The sequence below is a fragment of the Cydia strobilella genome, chromosome 7, assembly GCF_947568885.1.
Source record: "Cydia strobilella chromosome 7, ilCydStro3.1, whole genome shotgun sequence".
Lineage (NCBI taxonomy): Eukaryota > Metazoa > Arthropoda > Insecta > Lepidoptera > Tortricidae > Cydia > Cydia strobilella.
Window position 1 is genome coordinate 7,646,777 of NC_086047.1, and position 22,815 is coordinate 7,669,591.

Here is a 22,815-nt window from a genome sequence, read left to right on the forward strand (position 1 = left end):
CTCGGACTCAAACTCAACGCAAATACGCATGTGATATACTTAGCTATAAATACCTACTATTATTAATACTAATTATTGTTTTATATGGAATATAAATTATAATTATAAATTTGAAAATGTAACGTGTAAAATTATTATTTTATAAATAAATAAATTGAATTGATTTGAATATTGGATTTACATACACACACACACACACTAGGCATGGTATTGAAATGAGACCTGTTCTGACTTAAAATGTTAAATCAATAACATATCAATTAAATCAAGTAAAGAGTTACAATGTTCGAATAGGCCTCCAGGGCAGTATAACGGAAGATTGCAAGAATAACCCCTGTGGAACACGGAACCACGGGGTTGGGCAACCGCCCCTCATGGGAACCTCACGGCACTAACTGCCGCTAATGAAGATGATTTACTGCTTAGTGGACCTGTTATTACGCCGATTACATCTACAGTTACAGAGAAAACAATGCGTATTTAAATCTTCAACATGTCAATTTATATTAAGAAATATTTACGCCTTCTTTCGGTTTCAAAACTAGACCACGAAAAGACTGCAACGATTTTGTCAGCATACGCAGTACAAGTGTTATCTATACGCCATAAGTTGATAGAAGTTTGACGTTTAATATAACACTTGCACTGCGTGTGCCATCAAAATGGTTGCAGACTTGTCGTTGTCCAACTCTACCTATTATTATATATAATACGGATAAAGCCACGTCATTCAAATCAATAATTAAAGGGGCCCACTGACTATCAGTTCGCCGGACGATATCGGCCTGTCAGTTGTTCGGAACTGTCAAATTTTTGTTCTAACTGACAGGCCGATATCGTCCGGCGGACTGATAGTCAGTGGCCCCCTTAAGGATCGACCTCTCGGAAATATTTGCCACGACCCCGAAAATTAATCTTGCGTACTAATTACCTCTCGTCAATGCCCACCATAGATGTTAATAGATGTTAGTGGTGGCGATCGGTCTCGCCTAGTGGGTAGTGACCCTGCCTGTGAAGCCGATGGTCCTGGGTTCGAATCCCGGAAAGGGCATTTATTTGCGTGATGAACACATATATTTGTTCCTGAGTCTTGGGTGTTTTATATGTATTTGTATATTATACTAGCTTTTGCCCGCGACTTCGTCTGCGTGGACTTAGTAACAGCAGCTAAAGTAAGTATAGCGCCTGGAAAAATCCTTATAGCAATCAATCAATTTGAGCATATTATGCATCCAAATTAGCAGGCACTTCATTAATTATCTCAATTCCACCCCGCTTTTTACTTTCTTAAGGGATGATTTTCGGGATAAAAACTATACTATGTCCTTCTCAGGGACTCAACCTATCACTATGCCAAATTTCATCTAAATCGATTCAGCGGTTTAAGCGTGAAGAGGGAACACACAGACAGAAAGACAGACAGACAGACCGACAGACAGACTTTCGCATTTATAATATTAGTATGGAAGTATGGATATACCTATCGTTGTCTGAGTACCCATAACACAAGCCTTCTTGAGCTTACTGTGTGGGACTAAAGGATCTCACGTTAGACCGGGCCGTGTCCGGGCCGGAGCTTCCGGCGCTTCGTTTTCTATGGACCACCTGTCATGTCATAGAAAAGTAAGCGCCGGAAGCTCCGGCCCGGACACGGCCCGGTCTAACGTGAGTCATCCTTTAGTCAATCTGTGTAAGAATGTCTTAGAATATATATATTTTTTTAATAGATCGTCTCTAATTTCAGTAAACATTAAAACATAGATTCTGACACACGCCCATTCTGTAAACGGAAAAAAACCAGCAGAAATCATAATTGATAAACACCCATACTATCAATGAAATAAAGTGAGCAGAATTCATATTGATTGCTCCTTTGTTCTAACTAATATTGAGACCTTTAATTGATTACACATCTTTGGGTAATGAGTCAAGCAAACAATGCTTCCTATTACATGTAGTTTCAAGAACAATATGATTATTGTTCACTTTCATAGCAAAATAGTACCTTATTATGTTGTGCGTAAGGTATAAAATTTTATTTCAGTGAGACTGGCAATAGTCTTTTTCCATTTTAACTACATATTTGTATGATGATGCACCAAACGGTAGGAAGCGCGGTATGTGTGTAGGCGCGCCCCACGCCCCACGCCGACGGTTTACACGACCAAAATGTTTCTTGTCGAATAATAAACGACAAACAGTTAAGTTTATTGCAGTCTTCTGTCAAGTTACGGATTTTTTTTTATTTTTCATTCTTGGTATGTTATGGTAACGTAGATTGTTACAGCCACCAAATAGATAAGGGGTGTGATTGTTATAACCAGGCGATAATTCCGTAAATAGGTACACCGTAAAATGGGGTGAGTAAGGTTCGCGGGGAGAGTTGGGTAATGAATGGGGAGAGACGGGATGAAAGGGGGGTGAGATGGGATTTTAAGGCTACTGCTACAAAAATAATGTATTCCAATTTAAAATGGAGCTATAGTAATACTTATAATAAAAAAAACGATCCAACAATCTTCCAAAATCACCTTTGTATGAAAACCCATCCCCAATCCATGTATATATGTAATATTTATGAAATCATTTTCCAGTAGATTGATTACCTACAAATTGTGCTCATTCTGAACTTTTATAGCTACGTATCTCATACTATTAATTAGCGAATGCAAACATAACGCAAACGCAACTGATGGTGTGGTCATGCAACGACGCTGCATTTTGATCGGGAGGTCTATTCAAATAATAATATCTTGATATCAAACCGCGTTTTGGGTATGATCTGTCAGCTATCAACAGTGACATTTCTGCAACTGCGACTGTCACAGCTAACAAATCATATCCATAGCCGTTTGATAACAAGAAATTACTATTTGAATTGGCCTCCGGAACGCGGGGGCGCGCGATTGAATGAGTCGGGCGGGCGGCGAGCTTTCAGCGCCCCTCCACTAGGCGGGCGCGCAGCCGCCGTCGGCGCACCGCCAGTCCCTTCGCGACGCTCGCGCCGACATGTCTCCCCTGTGGATCGTGCTCACACTGCTCCCCATTCTCGGTAAGTGTGTGAACAGGTGACAAGTGAACGGAAGTGACTAAACAATTTCCCAAGTGAAATTTCAGTGACTTTTTCTTTCAGCGTATCAAGTTTTTCCATTGTCTAATGTGTGTTGCCATGGATAGCGGAATTAATTGTGTTTTGCGCGATTGTTTGGTCGCGTGCGTGTTCGTGGAAGTTTTTACGGTGCAGGATGTCCGGGCGCATGGATATGTATTTATTCGACGCATCACATTTTGCTGCACGTAACTTTGATATAGACCGACTAAAAACAGACAGCATATATAAAATTCAATGTTTTCAATAAAAACAAAAAGTTGGACAAAGTTTCTATGGATAAAATAATTATCTGAAATAAAGAATTAATAATAATAATAAAAGATACCAATTACTTATTGCTTACCTTAATACTTCATGACCTATTCTCAAATTCAGAATAAACAAAAATGATATGATATCGATCTTAAAATCTCGACTGTTTGAGACCTTTCGCAATATTGCGCGCCCATTAGTGGCAAAGTGCATGTTTATAGGTAATTACGTAAACGCGTCCCGTGTGTGCATCTCCGCTTCGCCTTGCGCAACCTATGCACTTTCCATTCTGCGCCCGCGCCGCCGCGCCGCGCCGCGGTCGCCCATCGCTCGGTAATCGATTCCCCGGATTTGCATAAGCGATTTTCCCACGCTCCGTTCTCTACAAAGTAGAGCGTGATGGTCGCTCAAGGCTCTGTACATATAAAATATAAAAAAACCGGCCAAGTGCGAGTCGGACTCGCGCACCGAGGGTTCCGTACTTTTTGGTATTTGTTGTTATAGCGGCAACAGAAATACATCATCTGTGAAAATTTCAACTGTCTAGCAATCACGGTTCATGAGATACAGCCTGGTGACAGACAGACAGACGGACGGACAGACGGACAGCGGAGTCTTAGTAATAGGGTCCCGTTTTTACCCTTTGGGTACGGAACCCTAAAAACAGTAAAAAAAAAATTGATGCACTTTTATTGCTGACTGTACTTCTTGAGCCCTTTCTAATGAGCCTATACTCGATGACTTTTAGTTGTCCATGTCAGTTCCTATGTCTACCTTCCGACTGCATCATCAGAACAGCTCCGTATTAATATTTTATGGCATTGTCATTATTGTCAGCAAAATTACAACAGTACGCGAAATTTGCGCCAATCCGATACCGGGAAATGTTTCAAATTTGGGTTACAAAATTTGAATTCATAACATATAGGTTTACAAATGTACGGAGTATAGCTAATTAAAATTGTGTAAAAAAACCTACAAAACATATAAAGGTCACCGCAGAGATCTGTCGTAAAGAAAGGTGATAAGGGAGAACTAATTTCCTACGTAACTCTGCTTTTAGATTAAGTAATTAATTGACATAATTAAAAGGTCAGGTTGCTAATTAATCTTCACGCTCCTTCTTGAGACATTCAATTTTAAATTGACCTTAATTTAAAGTAGTAAATAAATCGTTACGTGTGTCGTCAGGTAATAACTAAAACTCCCTATAATACCCAAAAGTTCAAAGCTATCGTGAACCGCAATATGTAATAACAAAACAAGGTTACAAATTATATAGTTAGTGTATATATATTTAGTATATTTTTATAAATGTATTTATTCGTTTTGATGTCAAAGGTATTTCTTTTTTTGTGTACCTACATATTTTTATGCGATTAGCAAGTACCCAATATAAAAGGACAATTAAATACCTAGGTGAAAGTGTTAGAAACTCTTAAAACAATATTGCTAAAGAAGTGTAACTAATCAATCAAGCCTTTATTTGCACATAACAGTTAATAGACGCTACACTTAAGTGTTCGATAAAGTTTTGATAAGTTTCGTAAGACAGTACCTATAAAGTGCAATGATGTTTATCGATCGGGTCACGCACGACACTATGGGAAGATTGCGCTCAAAAAGTTTTCCAGTAAACTAAAATAACCATTTGTAATATAAGCATAGTGCAATTTTAAATGACACTTTTTATTAACTTGTTACTTTTTGGACATGGGTCTCCGGTAAACGTTCTAATGTTACGCTGACTCATCATAACAATGCGTTATGTAATTAACATATTCATCGTAAACCAACGCGCATCTTGCACCTATAGTGTATATAGTTCCTGGTAGGTATTAGGAATTGCAATAGGTCACCATTATGTTACATTCGACCTTTTTGATGACAGCCCTGGCCTTGATGACCTGGCGATAGCTTATATAATAGTAGAGCAGCAGGCAAAGATGTCACTAGTTAATATTAATCAACAATTGGTTTCTAAAATACAATCATGTTGCAATTTGAGATTTCATGGACTACCAAAAAAGACATTCGAATAGCTTACCAGGTCATTAGATTATTTTCTTGTATACATATAGTAAGTAAACAAAATTATATATCTACTTAAATTAGGAATCAGAGTGGGCTTCTATTGATGTTGGTTTGAACATTTAAAATTATTCTTCCGAAAACATATTCGTTCCATACAAATCATACAACACATATAGTATCTGTTGTCATCAATATGTTGCAAGTATATAGGTATCGTGCTAATTTCGGTTTGATACATATTTTACCACATACGTATTGCCCAAACCGTCATCACGAGAGACCGGAAAATCGTGCTTACAACACTGTCATTTCACGCTGCATACTGCATACTAGACAATAAGAGCTTTCCACGCTGCGCCTTCGGTTTCTACCTTTGTTATAGTCTTAATACACAGTCATTGTCTGTATAAACGCCGCGCGCCGTATTCGTAACATTAGATTATACGGTGTTAGGTACGGGTGCTAACGCGTTATATGAAAGTGGTTGTAGACAGAGGTTTTTAGTTAACCGCATTTGTTGATGTTACCTACAACGAATATTTCTTACGGTTAGATAGGTCGGTACCGACCAACGCAATGTCCTAAGGTACTTAGTTTCTAGACACCAATTTATTGGACCTGCTGAGCTGTAATTTGTAGAATACCCCCAATATTTCTTAATAAATTGAGAATACAATGCTCATTAAGAAACAATAAAATTATATATCCACTAACGACAAGTCATCAAACCATGAACGCAAACTAAATACCAAACTATAAATAAGTGGGTAACCATACAAATAAAGAACATACTTAGAGTTTATTCATTATGTAACAGCATAGGGTCTAAAGAGCAAACTACGAATGAACCCATCGTATTTGCATGCAGGCCGGGTGACCTTTCGCCGAGGATGCTACGGCACCTTGCAGCGCTCACTTGCGCAATCCTCGCGTGCGATGGTATCACCCCCCTCCCCCCACGCATGGGAACCTCGGTTAACCTCCACTGGACTAGGTACACGTTCACCCGGATTTAGTGCATGTTAGAGGTAGTTTACGTGAGGCAATCTCATCTCATTACGTTGGTCTACTTTGAGATGTTTTTGCGAGTTGTCAGTTAAGCGGTGATGCGTTAAATGTTTTCTGAGAACGAGGAATGTTTAGATTGTCGTGTTGCGAAAAACACTTAATTTTAAGTATGTACGTGCTAATCTTACACGTAGATGATACTTTATAATAATAAACTTGATACGGGAGGCTTATTGTTATGGCAGGTGCCCGGACACCCAAACTTCAATTCATAGACAACGGTCTATGGATTGAAGTGAAAAAGTGAACAGTATAACGAAACTGTTCACTTTTTCTACAATAGCCAATAGTGTCTATTGTTGCGCCTGTGAATGGGTTCCAGCAGGCGTTCTACCAAGGGGCCTCTACGTGTATCTATATCCCCACGCAAGCCTATCAAAAGACCGGGATTTATAGGCCCGTGAAATCCAAGGAAACTTGATACCATAGCTTAATATAAGTAGGGAACAATATCGGTGCACTAGGGAATGTGACGAAACAAATCTATTAACTCAGCATCACCTGCCCTGCGCATGCGCTGTGACATGTCAGTGACCGCGGTAATTGGATACATCATTATGCAACAGCAAAGCACATTCGCACAATAATTTCACTTGCGACTTACTATTCGGTGTTCAAGTGTTCACTGTTCATGTTTGTATTGTCAATACGGATAACATAGGCATGGAAATGTAAAGTATGCAGCTCAGTAAGGTTTACCCCAGTTATGTTCCTATATTTTTTACTCGCGTACGATAAAACATAACTCGGTACGGTATAAGGTAAACGTACTAGTGTTTGATAGCTCCTTTATCACATCTCTAGCTTAGAATCAAACATTTGGATTAGGACAGTGTACAGCACTGGGACATTTAAGTATCGTAGGGATAGATTCAAAAGAGTTAGCACCATATCTATAAAAATATTGACAACGTAGTAATATAAACTTCGCACCAGCTTAATATTATGTGTCGACCTGTAGGAATTACTCATATATTTTGTTATTCGCCTAATTGTTTAACTCATTAATCCACGTAATTGAAAAGGACATATCCATTGGCCGTTTTATTTACAATTCGTTTTTGTCATTAGCTCATTCGGCAGGAAATGTCTCTTATTATCTAATCCCATTGTAAAAATATAATGTCTGAGAAAGGTCAGGCCTAATGCTGATGCTCAAGATTAGGCAGTTAGTTGCAACACACTTGTGGGTTTGGTGTGAAACCGTGGCGAACTGGCAAATAAATGCAGCTCACATGTTTCTGTAAACGTAACCATGGAAACCGGAATTCCTCTATCTCCGAATCGCAAAATATTATCTTCATTACGTAAGTGTGTAGGAGGTGCACTTCACAATGACCTGACCACGCGCTACCGACATCTCGTTGGTAGGTACTTATTATACTTAGGCAGTAGTGTGCGAACTAGGTGCAATGTACCATTTACACTAACTAGTAAGCCTTAAACCAAAAAACTATACTGGCCTAATCTCATCAGTAAGTAAATGAACTACACGACCCGTTGGTTAACTTGGTTTTAATGAGTCTACCGCAAATTGCACTCACATTTCATTGCAGAAACCTGTGCATGATACAATGCATTAACATAATCATAATGATATCTTATTACTTTGTGATATGGTTCAAAGATTTGATCAACTAAGTGATTAACGTATATACTCATCATTTACTTAATATAAGTAGGTGCTTACTTTTGATCTTTTTAATGTTCCGTGCAAAACTTTGTTTTGACAAACGGAACACTTATGGGATCACTTCGGTCTTGCAAATCAGTTAAATGCGTTTTTCTCAGATAGTGTTTGACGTAGATACCTAAAATTTGAAACAGTTATAGCAATTACCACCACTAATATTTTATAAGGGCTATAAAGTTTTAGAATGTGGATTTATTATTTTCTCATTAACTAATATTAGACCTATTCAACTTATTACAAAACACAATAATTCGTAACAGTTGTTAAATGACAAATAGGTACAAATCATTTATTGTTAGAAATGCAATGGTGTTTGCAATGTTTCTAAAGATAGAAATTACATATAAAACGTATTGTAAAGTACCTATTTTCTTATTAGAATATACTTTTCAAACAAAACTACGTTAACTCACAACTTCTTTTTATTTATTACGGTCACTATTCGCTGTTACAGCTTGTACTTATTTTTATCTAACGATCGACCCTATTAGTATCAGGCTAAAAGAAAAAAAGAAGCGTCTTGCTTCATTATGTAACCAGGACAGCTTTAATTCAGATAAGGATCAGCTGTTCTAACTTTTCCCTTGTATCCAGGGGGCGCGGAAAGGTTCAACTGTCGGGGCCGCATCCTGGGCGCCTACTACGCCGACGCCAAGACCAACTGCAAAGCGTTCCACGTTTGCGTGCGCGTAGCGGGCGGCGGCATACGGGACTTCAGGTTCTTCTGCCCGCCCGGCACGCTGTTCCACCAGGAGGCGCAGACCTGCACGGACTGGGGCGACGACGACCAGCTTGCCTGCCCCGTTGACCTCTACGACGGTCAGTTTGATCTCTACAAGATCGGATCCGGTGAGCGCTTCGCTACTAACAAGGCCTAAACTCGCTAATGTATTTAAGTGATCAGTTGGTTTGTTGACAATAATTTTCTTGCTGGCAAATTGAAGGAAATATTAACTGTGTGAAATCTTGAAACTGATATATTTAAGTACCTTCCTCATGATTCTCTCCGTTATACGAGTACACTTATTATATTAGATTATTAATTTACATTTCAGAAATTTGAACATGAATGATATTATTATTTTTAATGGGCTCGATACACGCTCGACATAATTATTTCGATCTGTTTCGAGGATCATCTGTACCTACCCGAGCAATACCCGTTATACCCGAAGCGAGTGCCCGGCGGCGCGGCGTGTACCTACTTAGTTTAGTTCCACTTGTAGGGTTCTGCTCCGATAGATGATACTCGAAGAAATGAAATTTATCGATAACCGACTTAAATTCAAAGTAAACCGTTTCAAATAAATTTAATAAGTATATGCAAGTCTCACGGGAGTTTTATAGTGAAAAGTTCCTTCTTCCCTTCAGAGCTACGATCATTTCCTATGAAATATGAAAAATTGTATTATCGTGTTTGTTCATAGGTAGTAAAATGAAGTTTCTAACATGTATATATTATACAATTATATAACTAGTATGTAGATAATAGCATAGCAACCACTTAACTCTAATAGTTTCATCCTAATTGTCAACAATGTCAACAACCCAATTGATATTGTAATAACATTTGATCTCAAGGTAATAAGTACATTTGCGAGTGATGCTATAGCAATAATATCAATCAACCAAGTATTTACTTTTAAGAGTAATTTTTATATACGAATGTGTGGTCTGATGGTCTCATTAAAATAAAATTAATTAGCAACATGCAATCGACCTTCCGATTATTGATCTAAATACTAAAGAACCCGGCTGTAATTAATGAAGATGAAGCAATACTAAGCTTATGCATATAGTCTACTAGCCGTGTAGCCATTGCCTATCCAACGGGCCAACCAGTTTAACTGTGACCTAGAGATTCGTATAATCTATGCTTAGTCAAAGAGCGCAATATGGTATTTTCCACATGTTGAATTTTATAACTAAATCTAGTCGAAATAGAAAGAAAATGAGCAATTTATCACAATAGATTGGAAACTTAAAAAATATATGGGTTTAATAAATAAATAAAAACAAATAAAAATAATTTAAAAAAAACTTCTAAATAGGAAAAAAATGGTATCATTCGATTTCTTAAATTTTATTTAAAAAAATGTATGGCAGCAATATACATAAGCGCAATTATTTCACCGACAAAGTCGCAATTTCCTTGTTTACCACGGCGTCTAACTCTTCCAAGCGATAGAGACGTTACATGCTGACGTCATACACGATGTAATATGTCATTTTGTATGAAGCGTTTCGTCAGTAGTGCGGGTGCCAAACTTTGACTATCATTTGTGATTGTGACTTATGTATTGCTTTAAGACAATGGGTCCCATGCAGACATTTGATCCTCAAAACAAACCTGATCGACTGATACCATGCATTCATAAAAATGTGGAATACTCTATATGCTGTCTCATCTGTCTACAATACACGTGCTCTCGGTAAGTGGTTGGAATAATACGCTTGGTGGTAAACGCGGAATCGAATTAATTGCACTGACATTTATACCACTGACCCACTCAAGCGCAGCTGGTACTATGTATCGTTTATATTACTTCTAAATCATACATTTTTTATGAGGCTGTTTTTTAATAAACGTGTAATATGTGATTATCTTAGAAACAACAGTCTGTACGCTAAATTAGGGCATAAGTGGAGATGACCGCTTGCATCATGACTATCATGAGGGCTTGAAAGGTTAAAGCAAACTCAGTCGATGTTAACGCTGTATTTCGTAATGGATTGCAAAAAAACTAAACTTCAGTCTGCGTTGTGCTTTTTGTGGTGATCTTGAAATGTGTAGGGTGACTGCTATAGTTATTGGCTACTACATAGTAATTAGCCACTCCTAACAAATCAAATAGAAACAAGCCAATATAAACCTTATTGTTAAGATGGATGGATGGATGATAGGTCGGCCAAGTACTATGTAGTGGCTAATAATTATAGCAGTCACCCTACCTAGGTATTTTATAAATTACGCTTTTATAAATTGCGCTGCTACCTACGCCATTGCATTGTTATATTACTTATATTAGGTATATTAATACTCAAATCATACTAACTTAATTTTGAAAAATGTACGGCGTGCGTATATTATTAAAATTTTTGCAGTTCAATGCGATACCTACGCGTGATGACGCGATAATTGATTCATGAATAAATTAACTCAATATAATATTTCCTAATAACTGCAGCAATTCATGTATTATACCTACTGTGTAAAATAAATAAAGATTTTAGGTATATTACATTATATAAATACATATATGTTACATATGTACGAGTAGGATAATCAGCAAAAAAAACAGATTTAACAAATATAAACCAATTGAAAATGCTGTGTTCACAGGATTTGACACTAAGAAATTGTCGTCGCCTGGTGCCCGCGAGGAAGAAGCGGAATTTGGTTTACAGCGCGCCGAGACCGGCGACCGCCGTCTCGCCCAGAACAACGGTAACGCCCCCGCGTCAGACCTCCGCGCCGCCCACTCCTCCGACTTCTTCAGCGGACAACGCGACCGCGGCCGCGACGACTCCGCTCCGCCCGCGCCCCAGCCCGCCCCCTCGTCCCCCGCGCCCTCCGCATCCCAACGTGTCTCTTTCAGAAGACCCACCAGCCCCAGGACTACCCCTACTACACAATACACAAATCCGCCGCCCCCACCGCCACCGAAACCATTCAGCAATAACCAATACGACCCAAAACGGAAACTCGTGCGCAAACGCCCCCTTCATGCATCAACTCTAGCTCCCTCGACATTTGTACCTAGCACTCCTCAACCTCAATTCCCAGAATACCAACAACCTGCGAACTTCGAACGTCGGGTCCCGCAGCAGAGCAGACCGAACCCTACTACGGCACCGGCTAGCGTCCCTCCTCAGTATAAAGATGAGTACGTCGAAGTCAGCCGCGTGACCCCTAAACAAAACCGATACTTCTCTAACAATCCCTCTCCTGCTCCTTTCTCCCAACCCACTACCCTGAATCCCTATTTCAGGAAGAAGGAAGGACTTGTTGAGTTGTACAATTATAACGCACAATCCACTCCGGGAATCAACGTTCAAACTGACAACAAACCATTCAAAGTGAGAAACAGCTTCAGTGTGGCGACAGATGTTCCTCAAGAGCAAGACTTTGTGCGTACTAACGTAAATAAAAATAACAATGGTCGAGGCACTCCCACCACGATAGATTACACCACTGCTGCTAACCGCGGCTTTAGCACAACTCCTGCTTACAGAAACTTCAATAGCGTTTCCTACGAGCCGGAAAAGAACAACTTTGTCCAACAGTCAAATGCCAAGAATTTCTTCAACAGCCCGTCGACTCCGGCAACAACGACTACGCTGTATACTACTACTCGCGCAGACCCATCGTATAATCTGAATACGGTAGCCTATAATACGAACGTTGGCTTTAACGCGCAGTCATCCAACTTCGCTGAGAGCGACGAAGACGACGGCCAATACCGCCCCCCGGCCGGCGAAGACGATGGTCAATACAGACCCGAACTGTACGAACGTGAGCGCGAACGTGACCGTGAACTCCTATCTGGAGCTCACTCGCTCAACATCGCTGCAAGCGGAAATAGATTGCCCGAAGATCAACAAAAACAAAAAGGAAAAACGCAGAAACCATCCAAGCCAGTATCCCAAACGGCAGCGCCGAGACCTTTCAGACCCGCTACCACGCCCTCGACTACCGTCGCGCCGCCGTCGACCTTCGAACCCACATACACAACTACGTACAAGCCACAGACAAGCACTCAGCGCGTGTTTGATTACTACCAAACTTACACAACTACCGTGAGGCCCAGTGAGCCACCAGCACCCATCCACGTACCGACTACGGAAAACTTGGAGAACGTGCGCGTGAGGTCGTCGACGACGGCGCCGCGCACCCCTGAGCCGCGGCCGACGACGCGCGCGCCCGCGCCGCCGACGCTCGCCACACGGCCCCCGCCGCGGCCTGCGCCGCAGCCCACGCCGCAGCCGGCACCCAAAGCGCCACACTTCGCCAATCCCGCCAAACCCAAGGAGGATACGAGCTACGACTACGCGTATTACGACTCGGACCCTGGGTTTTCAGAGTACGATCACATAGAAGAATTCGGTAAAACAAAAACAAAAGCGTAATACTGTCGTATTAAAAATTTAACTACTGCCATTAAATTATATAGTCGCCTCTTTAGATGATAATACAAACGTATGTTATGAGTTCATCATTGGTGTGACAGCTACCTTCAGCCTTAAGCCAGATGTAGTCAAGAATTAACTTTTCCTTAAAAATATTCTGTAGGTAAGTCAGGTTATAATACAACTGACCACGCGAATGTTTGCCCCGTGGCGAGTAATCCATCTTCTTTTATTAGTTATTGTGTGAGATAATTGGATTACAGCACGTTACGCAACCAGTGACAAGATATTTATCGCGGATAAAAAGTACAACATAGCAATGTAAGTACATACTAATTGATCCTTTTAAAAATATAGTTACGTTACACCAAGATAATGTCCAATGGCTGCTACTCATAAAACTTTAATTATTGCACCCTAGTAATTTTTAAAAGTACGTAAAAGAAATCGAAAGAGCAGAGCAAAATATTTAGACTGAATAAACCGTGCCAGTTGTATCGATATTGCGTATATCTGAAGAGGCTTTATAGTTACCCGCCCTAAATTATTTGTGATATTATGGATGTTCGAAGTTACTCTTGTCAGTTGGGTAAGTCGCTGTGTACTCACAGGCCTACTTGTAAGAATTAGTATCGGAGCATGCTAGACAGCGAGTCAACCCGCTGTACTCCAATCAACGAGGAGAATTATTATAATTATTCTATAGAAACCCGACAAACATTTTCTCGTCGCTAATACTTTTGTTTTCAGTGATTAAAATGTTACACGGATATAAGACAAATAGATACTCGTAAATGAAAAATATTTGCTTTTATTGTAAAAATTTAAGACTTCAATGGACGGGACAGTTTTTGTCGGGAAACTTCTTCATTGATTGTTAACCGATGTAAAATGCTTGTCAACATTGGTATTTATAACGCTATTCGCGAATAAGAGAATATATGTCCTATGTTTGTACAATAGAGAGTAAGTTATAACGATAGATGTAAAATAATTCAATGTAAATAAAGTTTTCTTAAATACAATGGTTTGCGTAATTGTATTCTCAACCTGGAGCGGTATTCGACATGCGTTAAGTGACGTTTCGTGTTGAACTTCAGTTGAATGGAAGAAATCGTGTGTTGTCAAATAGGTAAATTTGACATTAGCAATCCACAGTTAGGTGACAACGAAACCAAACCGAACCACGCAGAGTTCAGAGCCATTTTAAACCGTATAGTAGTAAGAAAACAAAGTTGATTTTTGTTGCATAATTTTTTCAATGAATGAGTTTTGGTGTACAACCAAATGATACTTTCCACAGTTGATGAACAAATGATTCATTCCACTGTTGAACTGATGTTGAAGCCGAAACTGACAGTTGTGCATCTCGAATAGGGCCCCTGTGCGCGTGTGAAGCTGGTAATGCTTACCCTGCTATACAATGTTTCGCATAAGAAACTAGTCACTTGCCTTGGTACACGCATTATGTTTTCTCATTGACATTAAGTATACCTATTTATCGTAAAATTTTATAAAAAAACCCGGCCAAGTGCGAGTCGGATTCGCGCACCGAGGGTTCCGTACTTTTTAGTATTTGTTGTTATAGCGGCAACAGAAATACATCATCTGTGAAATTTTTTCAACAATATAGCTATCACGGTTCATTTGATACAGCTCATAAAGCCTGGTGACAGACAGATGGACAGCGGAGTCTTAGTAATAGGGTCCCGTTTTTACCCTTTGAGTACGGAACCCTAAAAAGTCAGATAATTTAATTGTTAGTACTTTTCCGCTAATGTCAGTTTGTTTTAGAATTAGTTTTTTTAGAAGTTGGAACTTCATATTTTTATGTTTACCACAAAAGTTAAATTTTATAACAGCTGTGTAAACTTATAGTTTACTCGTACATACACTACATACCAATAAAACATTACGTTGCCAATATTTTCGAAATGGTTATACTCGCATACTCTGTTTACCTCGCAAGGCCAACTATCCACTATACAAAATTTTCCTGTTTTCTTATTTTTAATTAGAACTTGTTTGTACTTATACTTAATTGGGATGAATTTCGTTTAAACAAAAGAAATACTACTTTATAGTGTTAATGAAAGATTCTAATTACCTACCTAGATTGAAACGGAGTGAAAATTGTAATGTACATTGGGCCTTACGAGATCAAAGCTAATGTATAACACTATAGATATATCTCAAAGAAGATAAATAATATTGGGTTGGACTGTGATTGAATTAACGATCGAAAGTTGCTTTATCTCCCATATTATAGTCTCTAATAAGGTCCCTTGGAAATATCATGGGTTCTTAACGAGAAGAGTATCATATTAAAACAGAGTTGGTATATTTTATAGGTTACATAGGTGAATTAATGAATTTTTTCCTCAAATACTGTTTATATATAGGTTTCTTGAAACACTGCCATCTTTTGATGAATAGCGGAACTCCGTAGGTAATATATTGTTAGGCTGAACTTAAAGGCGCTTCATACCATACGCTACTCAACGACAGATGGCGCTTAGTGCAATTAAACTTTAAAGTACAATCAGCTGCAGTGATTACCTGTAGGCCATAGAGTAACTTATACTAGAGCGGTACTGTCATAGTAAATTTTGTAACCCCAGTAAATTCACTGCCATCTGTCGACACACTTTAAAACTAAAAATTAAGATTTATAAAAATACGATAAAATGTATTTAAATATAGATAAATGTTTTTTTTTAAATGCATTAATTATTTTTATGATTTTGAGCCATGTTCTTTCACTGATATGCGTTAAAATTGTTGAATAACAAACGAAACAGTCAACGCCATCTATACGACAGTGGGCCAAAACTAGTGGCGCCCTCTGAACGAGAATCAAATTTTCTTGATTTTCGAGGCACGCTTTTTCCTTAGACTGTAAACATCTATTACGGAGTTATATCTATCTTTGCTGTAGGCCGAGCACGTGATTGACGCGACAGTATCTCGCCGCGAGATGGACTACCCGTCTTTTACTAACTGTATGAATTAAAGGGGGACGGGTAGTCTATGTCGCGCCGAGATACTCTCGCGCCAATCATGTGCTAGCCCGGCTGGGGGCCATAGATATTCATATATATGTCGGCGGAAGATTGTAAAATCGGGCATATCGAGATATTCCTAGGCATATCATAAAACGCCGCCATTTCATGATCTGACTAAGATTAACCCAGGCACATCACGATCTGCCTCATAAAACAAGAACAAGGCGGCAAATCGATCAGACGTGGATCAGACCAATGCATTCGTTGATATTCCTAGCTTCACACCGGGCGCATCGTAAAATAACTTGATCGAGATATTCCTAGGCATATCATTAAACGCCGCCATTTCATGATCTGACTAAGATTAACCCAGGCATATCACTATATTCACGATATGCCTTATAAAAGAGGCGGCAGATCGATAGGAGCAATGTATTCGTCGTAAGTTTGGTTTGCGGCAAGATGGCGGAAAAGCATCAGCTGATCGAGTTTAACTGTTAGTTATCTACGGCATCATACCTACGTGATTTAGCTGTTTTTCTATTCTGTTTTGTTGTAAAAGCGTTAAATATAGCCGCTTAATACAATATAATTCTAATTTATAATTGATATTTATCTTTCCACTTGAAACCCTTGAAGTTTGCACGATATGGCTAGTGGTCGCTAGTCAGATAATGAAACGCCAGAATTTCATGATCTGCCTAGGAATATCATACCTTGAAGTTTGCACGATATGACTAGTGGTCGCTAGGCAGATCATGAGATGCCGGCGTTTCATGATCTGTCTAGGAATATCGTCCCTTGAGGGGTGCACGATATGGCTGGTAGTCGCTAGTTAGATCATGAAATGGCGGCGTTTCATGATATGCCTAAGAATATCTCGATATGCCCGATTTTACGATCTGTCGCCGACATATCTATGGGTAAGAAAAAACCCTTTTCCGAAATGGTAATGTGAAAAATCTATTTTCTACTAGGTACTCTGTAGCAGTCAAAGGGGAGTTCGGTACACCATACTAAATATATGGTATACCGAACTATTTGAGTACTTTGGTTGCTACAAAGTATTGGACGCTGAGTGGTCATTTTTCCATACAAAAGTTCTCGACATTTGCCTCTGGATTTTGGCCCTAGATGAATAATTTTATTATACGAGTTCAATATTACCAGTACCTATTTATGTCTGTACGTTTAGCTTTTTTTGATATTCTTGTTTTTATAAGAACTAGGTTACTGCAAACAGCACTAAAACGGCCAAACAAATGTGCCGTAAATAGACGCTTAGAACACAAAATCGGCATTATTACGCAGGATTTTTCGTCTGAGCTGCAGTTGTCCTTATCGCACTAATCTAAGGAGCCGTTCCCATCAGCCCGAAGATATTTACCTAAAACTTTCAAATCTGAGAAGGGGCTCAGCAAAACTTCGTATCGTATACCAACCTGTGTAAGATCGCATATTTTTCACTATGGGCTCCTGACTCGAACTATAACTATAACGACTTAACACTTTAGTCAACTGTAATAAATTCAACCAATCACGTGTCACCGCGGTCAAGAGAAATACATCAAAGGATAGAACAAAAGACATTAACGCGCTACTATAAGAAGACTATGTACTGAATAAGAAGTGCGTTGATGTCTTTTTTACTATATTTTGTAGTATCTACTGAGATAATTACCTAATTTTGTTTAATTAGTTAGGTTTTATAGTAGAAAAAGTAATACTTCTCATTTATTTAGTGCAATTTTTTTATTTGTAAATTAAAAGAAAAAATACGAGTTTTACTTTAGCTGACTCGTAGAAAAAGTATTGTATACAATAGTGATATAATCAAGCTTTTCAATCTCGTGCCTTACTTAGGCCTAAACATGGTACTCGACTGAAAAGCTCTCCATTAATTACGATTGTATAAAATACTATATTACAACTACAATTATTTTGTAGAAAAATGTAAAAAAAAACTCTTTTTATTATCTTACTTTTTTATTTAAATAAGTATCACAAAGTTTGATAACGTAGCGTTATTTTGACCATTACCTATACACATGATATTAACAATGTCAATTTTGTGTCACTACACTAATTCATGATCAGAAACCTTAGCGATCACCTGATCTTTCAGTGGACAACTAAGGTAAAGGAATTCTTAAATAGGCCAGCCAAATAAGGATAAGCGCCACTTGCAAGTGGCCCTAAGAAATCCAAACCAAATGTGTGAATAAAACGGAGAACACATTTGGTTTTGGTTGTTTGAAAATCGTGTAAATTCAGTTAAGTACTTCAATATTAAGTGGGGGCTCTCACAAAGATGTTCCTGTTACAAATTTAGGTATCAACTAATATAGCTGCCCAGAATCATCTAAGTAGGTACAACTGATTTATCATAGTTTTATTCATGAATATTTACCAAGAAAATTATAATCTTTCATTTGCTTTGTAATGTAATATTATGAAATAAATAAATATCATATCATATATCATATATAAGAAAATTAATCAAAATATACGAAAATTATATTTTTAAATTGCCAATCAATAACATTCCAAATGAACTGATAGTTAAGTCTGGTCTTTTTAAGTATTTACTTAGGTATTTAATAGGATTTAAGCAAAGAAGACTATGCGAATCGGTTAAGTAACATTTAGTTTTTACTTAGAAAAATAACCATGCAAAGAGATACGGGTTAAACTCAAAACTATGGTCAGGTCTTTCCTGTGGACGCACCCAAAAGTTAAGGCCTTAAAGGTTCATTTTCTTATTTAACCCTTATCCATCCATCACAAAAAAAAAAAACAAGTTTGTTTGTCCACATACAATGACCAAAAAAGTGATCGAGCAAACAATACTATTAGGCTTGAATATTATTATAAAACAGTCTTGTACTTAATTAACAACTAGAAAGAGATAATTACTTTCAATTATAAAGATTAACTAAACTAAATTAAGTTGAACTATTTTACAGGCTAGATAAATGGCTTGATACATCAGTATGCTACAAAACTTACAACAATGCCTTGATTATAATAGCCTGACCTAGACAGAAAAAATCCAAGGGTAACCTCCGCGACTACGCTGGAATTAAGTACTATATAATAATGCCGCAGTAGTTCGACAAATGTAAAACCAACCACAGTGTAGCCTTACATTCAGCCGTGAAATATTTACTAGATTTCGTGATACGTCACGTAGTGGCTTGTCAAATCGTAAGTTGAATGAGGAGGCAAATAATTATAACATCGTGAAATAGGTAAGTTAGCAAATTCTAATTAAACATTGAACTTGTACTACAAATCAAACCTTCAACCTCTACGTTCAATCCACCTCTATTTTAAATTTCCTGAATTCTCGACTGAGATGGAGTACGATGTACTATTTACATCGTTTTGTATTGGCATTTTCATCATTATATTTAACGTCTATCTTTACCGGAATAGTTGGATTATGTACACTAGCAAGGCGTCGGTACCTCCCAATGGCACTAACACATTAGACACACACTCGTCCTATTCGACGGAATCGTTAACAAAAATGTTTTCGTCTTTCACGTATAGTTGGATAAGAAATTGTAAAAAATAAATGAGGGCGCCACTTCCTACGTAACTGTCACATTTTTGACGTAAAATTCTTAAACATGGCAACAATTTAGTATGGAATTTTTTAGTTCCATTTTATTTAATTTCCACTATTTTATGTCGCACTATACTCGCACAATTACTAGCAATGTCAACACGATAAGTAGCATTACTGGACTATTACCTCTTTTACCGAGTACATTGTCTGAGAAGAAGCTGTATAACATATGACATCGAAATCCGTTCAAACTAAGCGTAATCGCAGACCATACTAATAATGGTGCGCCTGAGGCGCAGCGCTCGGTACATATTGGAAATACGAGCTGCAGTCATAATCATAAGGAAGGTAATAAGTTCGTTACAGTATAATTAAACTAAGATCAATGCCAGATTCATAGCACGGGAAATCGTAGAAGCAACAATGAGAGGTTTCTGGCGTAACGTAACTATTGTTTTAAAAGGTAGTGTTGAGGTACAATGAGCCTATATATTTTTTGTAGATTATGATTACTACTGATAACCATGCAAGGATCCCAATTATGTAATGGTCACAAATAAACTCGCATGATTTCGGGACAGGTTGCATAAAAACGAGGGTTAAACGACCCTCTCATTTTTACAAACATCGGTCGGTCGTCTCAAACGTGGACGGTTGCTAATGCTAAGCAAGCAACTTTTAGACAACAAAACATATCGGAACAAATTAAAGTTGAACGGTCATCTAAACAGGTAGACGGGTTTTTCCATTGACCTTACAAAGATGTCTAGACTACACTAACCGCAAACCAGATTGATGGCGTGGACGTAAATACTCAACTTCACACAAAAAAAAAATACAGTAAGTAATTAGGTATTACTCCAGTCGTCTATTGGTCTGCGGATAGTCTTAAGTATCTACGTTGTAAATTACGCAGTCACACAACATTATCTACACTGATACTTTATAACAATTCTATATCTAATTATTAACAATAACTTATGATTACCTAATTGAGCTTTCTCCATCGGGTACTCTTATTTAAAGGGCCAGATAAAATGCGAAACGTCTACCCCTTTCGCTCTCCGGTAGCGTTTGGTTACCGGAATGAGGAGCAGAGTTGGCTATTTGAGTCGGTAGTGCCCCCGTGGTTGCGGGTGGATTGTTCTAGGATCTACTTAAGTGCGCGCGGCGGTCACTGCGCGGCGACGGCGCCGGCGACTCGCTGCCGCACGTCGCCAAGCGCGGCGCCATTGCTGAACCCGTTCAGGAGTGGGTACATCATGTCTTTTGATTCCGATTTCGCTGCTTCCGCTGCTACTTTCGCTTTGGCGATCTGAAAAGATATATGATGTTCACAAAACTACCCTTAAATACAATATTTATCTTATCTAAGTTATCTATTTTCTACTGTCAAATTTGGTTAGCGAATTGAGATGTTTGAAATAGTTTTACTCCCACATTATACATTTTAAGAGCTGGATATGTATATTTTTTTGAGTATTAACCTTTGATTTCAGGGTCCTCACAATCTAGTTATGCTTGAAGAGGTTTGTTTACCTAAAATATTTACCAGCAAAGGTAGCACGCCATGTCAAACACGCCTACTTATCATAGAAAAAGGAAGTGGTCATATACAAATTAGGTTCAGTCTTGAACATCAACCAGGAAATATGTTTTAAATATTTCCAGTGACCAAGAGAACAGGTTACGGAAAAATTGCCTAGACATGCAAATGATCAAGGGTGTGACCCTAGGTTATACAATGTAATCAGTAGGTATTATAATCATGATCGTATATGGCAGTTAAATGAATCATCGTTTAAAGTGTAGGCGTTATGCCAATAATGGTAATTTTTATTAAGTTTCTGCTATAGACAGGTATCAAGTAGTTTTGTGATATTAGCATTGAAAAACAATTTGTATTCCTTTGGCAATCATCTAAAAGTAGTATGTACCGTACCGTACAATTAACTTTGCTTTTCTTCAACTAAGCTCCTTTTAAAAGTCGAGAAGAGTTCGAAGTAGGAAGTAGGTACTCACTTTAGCTTTTTCCTTCTTCAGATAAGCCTGTTTGTAGAAGTCGGAGAAGAGGTAGTAGAACAGGACGGAGTGCATGCCAATCCACCAGACAAAGGCGCGCGGATAGTCGCACTCCGTGAATAGCAGTTGGAACGTGTGGAAGAACACAAGCACGAACTGGACCTGAAATAAGCAGTAACAAATTAGTAAGGGTACTAGCAAACTGGACGGGTCAATTTTGGTATTTTGCTAGGATTATACGTTTTCCTCTGGGCGTCACAAAACAAATAAAGCCTGCAGCTAGCAGCCTAAAGCTTACAGCGATACCTACACTTAATTTTGTTCATGTGCATTGTGTGTACCTACTATTTTATTATCCGTTAAACAATAATCATACATGACATAATGCATCTTACCACTCCACCTTCTCTGTACCACTTTTTCGCATTTGTGCGTACTTTAAGTTTTACTGAGTTTTATTTTTAACCATTATATATTAATGTACTAACCATCTGCAGTGCGGTGAGGTATTTCTTCCACCACAGGTACTTCTGCACCTTAGGTCCGAGGGCGGCCAGCAGGTAATACGAGTACATAATGATGTGTACAAATGTGTTCAGCATGCCGAAGAAAGTTGAGTGACCACCTGAAAAAAATAAAAAATAAATTACAGATAAGCATTTAATTTTAGTATAACTAGTGAAACTTTTAGGTTGTATTAGAATTATTTTAAGACACCTAAATCATGAAAAGAAAATGGAGACACAATTAATAAAATTAAAAATATAAATTCGAACTAAAATACACCTAAAAACCGCTGCATATAATGAAATCACGGATGCTGGCAACGATTCCTCGGTTAGGGCAATAGTGAATATGGTGAGTAAGTGATACAAGCGGAAGCTGGTAGTCCCGGTTATAAGTAATTAAGTGCTTGGGTCCCACG

At 38.4% G+C, this 22,815-nt stretch overlaps 2 protein-coding genes across 4 annotated transcripts in view; one reads left to right on the forward strand and one right to left on the reverse strand.

Moving 5' to 3' along the window:
* Nucleotides 1-2,965: 2,965 nt before the first annotated feature.
* LOC134743037 (mucin-2-like) lies at nucleotides 2,966-14,314 on the forward strand. Of its 3 annotated transcripts, XR_010127986.1 has the most exons (4): nucleotides 2,966-3,052; nucleotides 8,754-9,008; nucleotides 11,503-14,038; nucleotides 14,074-14,314. XR_010127986.1 is itself a non-coding variant. In XM_063676309.1 (3 exons), the coding sequence occupies exons 1-3, from the start codon at nucleotides 3,010-3,012 to the stop codon at nucleotides 13,287-13,289; spliced, it is 2,085 nt and encodes a 694-aa protein (XP_063532379.1). In that variant the 5' UTR covers nucleotides 2,966-3,009; the 3' UTR covers nucleotides 13,290-14,314. The 3 variants fall into 3 exon arrangements, 2 of the variants coding, with proteins under 2 accessions (XP_063532379.1, XP_063532380.1); XM_063676309.1 differs by having other exon boundaries at nucleotides 11,503-14,314; XM_063676310.1 differs by having other exon boundaries at nucleotides 8,754-8,978; nucleotides 11,503-14,314.
* A 6,451-nt stretch (nucleotides 14,315-20,765) lies between these two features.
* The window catches only part of LOC134743114 (very long chain fatty acid elongase 7), a 37,365-nt gene continuing 35,315 nt past the window's right edge, over nucleotides 20,766-22,815 (reverse strand). The window contains exons 7-9 of the mRNA XM_063676447.1: nucleotides 22,379-22,515; nucleotides 21,891-22,052; nucleotides 20,766-21,183 (exon numbers count right to left, since the gene is read on the reverse strand). Coding sequence (XP_063532517.1) covers nucleotides 21,043-21,183; nucleotides 21,891-22,052; nucleotides 22,379-22,515 — 440 coding nt within the window. The 3' untranslated portion in view covers nucleotides 20,766-21,042. The remainder of the gene's footprint in view (nucleotides 21,184-21,890; nucleotides 22,053-22,378; nucleotides 22,516-22,815) is intronic.

Coding starts and splice junctions, on each gene's coding strand:
- LOC134743037 (XM_063676309.1), top strand. CDS start 3,010: ATGTCTCCCCTGTGGATCGTGCTCACACTGCTCCCCATTCTCG. Junction 3,053..8,753: donor CACACTGCTCCCCATTCTCG/GTAAGTGTGTGA, acceptor CCTTGTATCCAG/GGGGCGCGGAAAGGTTCAAC. Junction 9,009..11,502: donor TCTCTACAAGATCGGATCCG/GTGAGCGCTTCG, acceptor CTGTGTTCACAG/GATTTGACACTAAGAAATTG.